The sequence below is a fragment of the Lepisosteus platostomus genome, chromosome 5 (genome assembly GCF_059453375.1).
Source record: "Lepisosteus platostomus isolate fLepPlt1 chromosome 5, fLepPlt1.hap1, whole genome shotgun sequence".
NCBI classification, from domain to species: Eukaryota; Metazoa; Chordata; class Actinopteri; order Semionotiformes; family Lepisosteidae; genus Lepisosteus; species Lepisosteus platostomus.
The window spans coordinates 65,281,795-65,289,709 of NC_142615.1; the positions used below are offsets into that span (position 1 = coordinate 65,281,795).

The following is a 7,915-nucleotide window of genomic DNA, read 5'->3' on the forward strand; positions in this document are numbered from 1 at the left end:
TGACAACAGGAACACGTGGCCCACAAGCAGTGACAGTATCAGAGGTGTCTGGAGTATGTTTGTTTGTGAGCAGCAATAAAATAAAATGCCGAGGAAGCAGGTGTGCCTGCATTAATAAAGCTCCATCGAGCGGAAAAAGTAACAGAAGAACCAACCTAAATCCAACAGAAAGTTTCTGCAGCTGAAATCACAGGCAAAACTGCCACAGGCTTGAACTCACAACCTCAGCATGACTTCACTATGTACTGCTATACAAGTACAATGCACTGATCAACTGTGCCACTGGAGCTGCACGATGTGTTTGTTACATGTCTTAGATGTATTTATTGGAAGGTTGCAGAAATCATAAATCACTGATTTCATTATCTGCATGTTTAATATCCAGGAGAGAGAACTCCTTCAGGTTCTACAGCTCATAAGTGCACTTTAAGAAGTCTGCTTTTGTGAGATGGATCTCCGAGGTGCAGCTTTTTTCTTATTACTAAAGATACCTCTACATTGTAAACTATTTGAAGACCTAGAAAAAGGAACATGGCGTTAGTTGAAATAAGCACTGAATGGGTTAAAACCCACGCTCTTTGAATTGCTGAAGCGATGCCTTGAGGAGAATAAATCAACATACTGTATTCACACAGGTCACTCGGCCACGGACAAGAACGATCAGCTACCACCACTATTATTATCATTATTATTATTCAACCATTTGGGGAACAATACAGTTGAACAATCACACTGTTCTTATGGCAAGAAAAATAACATGAGACCACTGTAAGAGGACGAGTGTTGTAATTGTTTGAACAATTGATTTCTATTTTTCCCTCTTATAGGCGACCCTGTGGTATTTCTTTTTCTCTTCGTTGTTGTGCACGGGCTAGTTCTGCATCGATATTTGCCGCAGAAATTTCTGCGCAGCTCCGTATTAAATCTGTTCTCAACTGCAATGGATAGAAGACGACTCCAGTAGATAGCTGTGTAGTTCTGTAGGACCACACACGACACAGTGATAGTGCGGCTCTTAATGGACTGGTACACAGACCACATGAGAGGCAAGCAAAACGCTTTTAAAATTCCAAAGGCTCACCAAGTCAGAGGAACAGCAATGAACTGAAAAGATCTGTTACAGACGTCTATGTCAACCTCTGTAGAGCTATAAATGCCATTTGTTTAATTTATCTGTAGATTAACACTCCCAAGTAACAGCACTTTACAGTATATTAATGTTAATTCTGCTGGTGGACATTAGCTGGTGTTTTTTGTAACAATTTGTTTGCTCTGCTGTAAGGAATAATAATAATAACATCACTTTATTAACCCTTTACAATTTATTGCATTAGGAATGATCTTTTTGCGTACCCCAGCTTGCTCTCCATGAGACACACAGATAAGGAGAGAGCCTGGGGTCAGAGCACAGGATAGTAGTATAAAGCGATACCTTTCGTCAAACTTTTGACAGGTACCACGCCCCCCATTTCCAGCCAATGGTCGTCTGCGGTGTTTGGTTGTCCCGCCCCCTTGCCATCCAATAGCGTGTTGTTATTTGTGCATGTCCCGCCCCCTCAGGAGCCAATGGTGTGGGTCGGCACCCCCGCCTTCCCCCGGCCGGTCGGTCCAGCGCCTCAGGGTCCCAAAGCCCCAAGACGGCGCATCCCTCGCTTTAGGTGTGTGCAAGTGTGTATTGGTTTGGAAGGGGACCTTGTCTGCCGCGGGGTTGAGTGCGCTCTATTATAACCCTAGGAAATCAGGCAGTTACGGTGGCGTGGGGAGTCTGTTGCGGGCCACGAGATCCCGGGGTGTGAGCGGCGCCAGCCACGGCCGAGTAGTTGTCCGGCCAGGCTGCTTATACGCTGCACAAGCCGTGTCTCCAAAGCAGCAGGGGTGTAAGCACACACACACACACTGACTGTGTAAAGTCTCACGGAAAAAAATTGCAGGACAAACACCATGTGAAATGTGAACCGCTTTATTTCAACAGTGGGTTTTCAAACAGTGAAACAACGCAGCAGCACTTTTTACACAAGTTACAGACTCCAGTTTGCAAGTATGTGAAATGTGATCCGCTTTATTTCAACAGGGGGTTTTCAATCAGTGAAACAACACAGCACACATGCGTAACCGGCTCCTGTTGCATTCAACAATTAAATGTTGGTGCGGAAAATTAGTTTGGTACGCGTAACCACCACCCCCACATTGCTGAGAAACTTTGCGGCATCTGAAAAAGCATTCATAACCCCCTTCCGCTCCCCATGTCTAAAGCCATGCGAACCACACTGGGCGATCCAATCTAGCAGAGCAAAAAAATTTGCCTGCGTAATCAGCGGGATGGTGTTACCACAGGTTCTGAGCAAAACACGCTGTATTTTGGAATACACACTGTAGAACCCCCCAGGCTTCCTTTTCTGATCTGAAAACATCAGATCTGTAATAATTTCACTCAAGTTCTCGACATACACATCTATCTCTTTAACAAATTTAAGGACATTAGCATTCGACTCTTTGTTTTGCATATCAAGTTTTGTAGAGAGAAGTGTGTAAAGCACTCTTAGTAAGAATTCAGACGTATACATTCGAAATTCTTCATTCTTCGGTCGATGGCACTGTAAAACTTCGGGTCTGTAAAACAGAGTGAAATCTGTATTCACATTTTACATAGATTTTTTTTTTTGGGTCTGTAAAAATAAGAATAGTGTTTCTTTTGCAACGCATCAAAAGTCACGTCTACTAATTTTTCATCCAGCTGTTCAAGGGTGGCGTGTACATGCTCGTATGGGGAGCGGACCTCAATTATATTTTTTAGCAACTGTTTTATGCACCGCTCAGTGTCATTTGTAATGGTGTACGAACCCAGACACCGGGCGGTGTACAGAACAGCCGATAAAATTCGGGCTAAACTGAGAGACTTATAAATTTCTAAAGCGGCATACGTCACGTCTTCACACCCATCTGCGTAGCAGCCAGACAGCCATGTGTGACCCCGCTGCCCGGGGTGGTCAATCAAACAGGCCGGGCAGTCATCAACCAGGACCCCCTTTAAACAGTGTTTGAAGATGCAATAAACTACTGCTTTCACAATCTGGGGCATAACATCGGGCTCATTAGGGACAGGGGCATCAGCTTTATTAACATTTGGGCGAACACACAAGCATAGACACGAGACATTCACATGTGTCGGTAGGCTGAAGATTGACCCGTCCACATCCTCTTTATTCTATTAAAGGAAAAAGAAAAGGAAGGCTTAACAAAATAGACATGCTTTGCACCTAAAATATCGTGCATTTAACGCACTTTTGAGCTAAGGTTTTTCATAATATTTACCATTTGTAGCGTGGTATCATCGCTAGCCCCCGGCAGTTCTTCAACATCTGGTACCCCAGCTGAACTCACACCCCCGCCGATGTCACAGGGCGCACAGGGTGGAGTCGGGTTTTGCTAAAAAGAAGACCAAGTATTAAAATGACATACGCTAAGCACCGATACAACAATTCCACGAGCAGAAAAAAATATTTTAGCCGCATACCTCTTCACTTTGTAGAGTAGCGGACCCCGTTGTTTCTCCACACAAAGAAGCCATCTCAGCAGCTCCGCGGTGTCTGACAGCTCCAAGCACGCACTGCGGCCCTGTCAGGTTGGAGCATTTAAGAATATGCGCCAATGGTGTAACACGCCTACATAACACAAGACATTTTTCAATTGGTTGTGATGACCCCCCTGATTTATCGAGAGCGAAAAGTATTCGCTTATCAGTTTATAAGTTTTAAAGTATTAACACACAACGCAAACACAAATGATGTGTTTCACCCGAAAATAAATTTTAAACACGCGGGTTTGGTCTTAAAGTTTTTAAAATAACGTAATAAGACACAGTTTATTTTTAATAACACATTCGCGACAGCTTTTTCGAAAGTTTGGGATAAATTTCCACACAGCGCCAGCATAAAAGTCTTTAAGGTGTTAACAGACAACAAATGGTGGGGTGTTGTTCTTCAGACTTTAACGGATTGTTCTTAAAGTTTTAAAATTGTTTCCCTGTAGAGATGATTTGTGATGATATTGGAGACGGGATGTGGGGGGGTTAGTTACAGACTCTGGAATGCAGAGTGGGGGGTGCTAAAATTGACACCAGGGAAAGTTTACAAACATTTTAAATTCATGTAAAGTTTTCTAATTTACAAGCACCACATGTATTTCACGCAAAAATGTTCATAACAGCGCAGCGCGAAAAAATAAAACCTCAAAACGTCAAGCTTGGTTTGTGAACACGTCCCTATAAAGAACAGATACATAATTAAAAACATTTTGCTTGATAATATTCTTAGCGGTCTGTTGGTGAATCAAACAAAGACACCGCGGTACATTTTCGCCACATTTTAACAGCTATGAAATTTTAGACACCGTTGTATGCCTTAAAATAATATAGATTTTAACATTATAGCAGTCTAAAACGTTTTCTAAAATGTTTCTTAAAATAATTTCTACAGACCAGTACGTGCACCCCCAACGATAATAACGATAATTTTAGACACCGTTGTATGCCTTAAAATAATATAGATTTTTAATAATATAGATTTTAACATTATAACAGTCTAAAACGTTTTCTAAAATGTTTCTTAAAATAATTTCTACAGACCAGTACGTGCACCCCCAACGATACCTAAGATTAATGGTTTTATGGGGGGCCATGTGTGTTTCTTAGAAGAGAATGTTTATCGGTTTGGGTATAAGTACCAGAGGTTTAACAGGCGAAGTTTTAGCTGCATTCCAATTCCTACAGTCTCACGTTATCGCCTAACTCGTCAGAATGGATCACGCCGATCAATTACAACAGTCTGAAGATAGTCGATTTGCAGACTTAACACTGTTCGACTTGATAGATGAAGACGAGGATTCCACGAATTTCAGCGGTATGTATATCTGGCTTATTGTGAGACAATTACAACGTCACGGTGCATGTCTCGTGTTAGCTATAGTTACAAAACGTTGTATAATATTTGTATACTAGGCAATATTGAATGATTATAATGGAATTACCGGGGATTGGTGCCGTAATGTGGTCGTGACTGTGTGTATCCATTCATTTCCATTAGCCCCGAAAACCACTGCTGTAAAAAGACCAGTTACAGCGCAGCACAACACTGGTGAGTAATTACGACAATGTTTTGAATAACGTTTTACGCCCATGTGAGTCTTAAAGACACCGGGGTATATACTCCACACCAAAACTCGTATGTGTCTATTCCACAGACGCGGGCGAAGGGACAAGTAGCTACACATTTAAAAAACCTCGTTTGGGGTTTACAATCCCACCGCAAAACCTTGTGGAGACACATGCAGATGTTCACGTCATACCAGAGGGTGAGGGGCATATTATCAGATCGCCTGAGAGAAGACGTCGGTATTCTATAAAACATTCTTTTAGCATAGCCATTTAAACGTGTCTATAATAAAAACTCCCACCGTTTTTTGGTAATTTGCGGTGTTGAGTTCTTTCACTAATGGCATTTTCCCACTCCGTGCAGACCCCGGACCTTCAAAAAATAAACTGTGACGCGCCAACACGTTAACTGGGTCAACGAGCTCAAAACGTCTGAAATCAACAAGCAAAGGTTAATATAATTTAAGCGTGGTCAAGATGTGTTATGATCCACTTACGGCAAACGTTACTTCTTTTGTTAGGATGTTAATTCGCTGAAAGATCCTACTTCGCGTAGTTTTCTGTTTGGGAGTGTTAAAAACCTTATTTTAAAACTGCTTACATTTTAAAGTTAAAAGCGACTGGTCTGTGCGCGGGTCTATAGGCCGTTAACCACGCCGCTTGACCCAGTAGCGCCACCACAGCCGTAAAGGAAACCGGTGTAACAACATGTCCGGGTAACTTGTTCCATTCACCCGCAGCCCTGTGTGTAAGGATGCGCCACATGTGTGGCGTTTTTATCATAGTTATCGTAGTTTTCTGATATTGACAGTTTAGATTTCATTGATTGTTGTGTCGAAAAGTCTTTTATTTTTATCACCGTGTAGTTTTCTGATTTTGAGATGTGGAGCATTGGCGTGGTAATAAAAAGTCTTTTATTTTTTCACACAGCCGCTGTATCGACGAGCGGCGAAACAAATGTGGCGGAAACGTCGGATCCTAAGGTGGTGACTGCATCGGAGACGGCTGTTAAGACGCTGACCAAAGCCAGTGTCAAGCCTGCGGAGAGAAATCATAATGTGCCTAAAGACTTGGTGTTGGGTGATGTGCTAGATTCAGTGCGCGGTATTACACAGTCACTATCAACGGCGATCACTAATGAGGTGGCCAAAAAACGAGCTTTAGAGCGTCTAAGAGCGGTTTTAGCCGGTGTACAGACCTTGTTTCCAAAACAGATCCAGGTTTTCACCGCTAACCTCTTAGATATAATTTCTACAGAAGATACCGCTCTAAGCTCAGGATTTCAGACCATGATGATGATATTTCATGCTTAATTGGTGCAAATCCCCGGTGATAAATGACTAAACATGTGGTCTAAAAAGTGTTTAAAAGACCGAGCGCTTGCCAACAGCAAGCGTTTGTACATAAAAAAAAAGAATTAAACTGGCAAAAGCATGTTTGTTGCGTCGTCAAAGATTCAGAGAGAGGCATCAGATTTCCCAAGGGCCGCCCGAACCACGCAATGAGTAACCGAGAACCGGTTGTACTGAACGATCTGAATCAGGTTGGTGGCGGTGCAGGGGTGAATAGAGACCCCTTAGTTTTCCTGGAGCGTATACGTAGTTATGACAGGTCTTATAATAATTTTAGAGCAACAGAGCACCATGAAGAATTTCGTTTTGTTAATCTCGACAGAATAACCTCGTATGTACAGGCTATAGACGCTGTGCATGGTGCAGTCCAGAGAATATTGGATTAACTTTCTCCAAACATCGGGGCGAATGATTTTGTACAGCTGCGTTTGACTGCGGGTGGTTTTAACAAACCCTTGTTCTCACGCAGGAGACACCCCGGAGAATTAAATGCTGCCGATTTTTTAAGCCACATCTCGGACCTCTTACAGAGCCACACAGAGGTTCTCACCGATGACAGCCACCGCTTAGTGGTGACGATGGTTAGGAATATGCAGGGGGGTGCCCGCTGAAGATTTAAATCCGTTCTGTACAGCCGGGTAATTGCTCAGAAAAAAGCGCACCTTATCGACTTACATTACACGGGCGGTAATCTGTGTTTCGCCGGGTGTGTGTATGGTTTGTTGAATGAGGGTTGTACCGATGGGGAAATGTTACAGGGCGCTAAACGAATGCACAAAGAGTTGGGTTTTCCAGAGAATCGGAAAATTAGTTTGTCAGACATTACCGCTTTTGAAAAACATTTAAAGGTGGTCATTAAAATTTTGTACCACGACCACGGTGATTGGAAATATTTTATAACGGGGCCCACACCACCAAATTTCTAAAATACTTTTTGTTCTACTGCATGAAGAGCATTTTTATGGTGTTTTAAATATTAAAGCTTTTGTGCTCACCTTGAACACCTTGAAAGGGAACATACCGTTATCTGCTTAGCAGTTTGGGACCCTGAAGAGAAAGCATTAGCTTTTAAAGACTGAGTCAAAAGGGTCTTTCTCCTAAAAGAAAGACTCTTGGTGAACCAGTCCGGCAGTTTTATTGGGACACTGTTGAGTATTGCGGTACCATTGATTATGGGGCTTCTACAACACCGATAATGGAGCACGCTGAAAAAAATGTACCTTGTACCTCAGAAACAACTCGATCGACTCCGAGAGCGGTCCGGCAACGAAAGCGATGTGAGAAAAATAACAACCCGCAGGTTGGATGACTAAATGAGAGACTTTTTTCAGAACTCGCATCTGCCTGAATATGAAAAAGTGAGATTATATAATCGGGTGTTACAACGGTATTTGACATTAGTACGCCAGGAGTT

At 42.6% G+C, this 7,915-nt stretch overlaps 1 protein-coding gene across 1 annotated transcript; it reads right to left on the reverse strand.

Moving 5' to 3' along the window:
* Positions 1-1,944: 1,944 nt before the first annotated feature.
* Positions 1,945-5,109, reverse strand: LOC148671387 (uncharacterized). The gene is made up of 4 exons (XM_088631791.1): positions 5,026-5,109; positions 3,515-3,615; positions 3,313-3,426; positions 1,945-2,594 (listed from the first exon to the last, which is right to left on the reverse strand). Exons 1-4 carry the CDS (start codon positions 5,066-5,068, stop codon positions 2,136-2,138), a joined length of 717 nt encoding a protein of 238 aa, XP_088487917.1. The 5' UTR covers positions 5,069-5,109; the 3' UTR covers positions 1,945-2,135.
* Between the last annotated feature and the right edge of the window lie 2,806 nt (positions 5,110-7,915).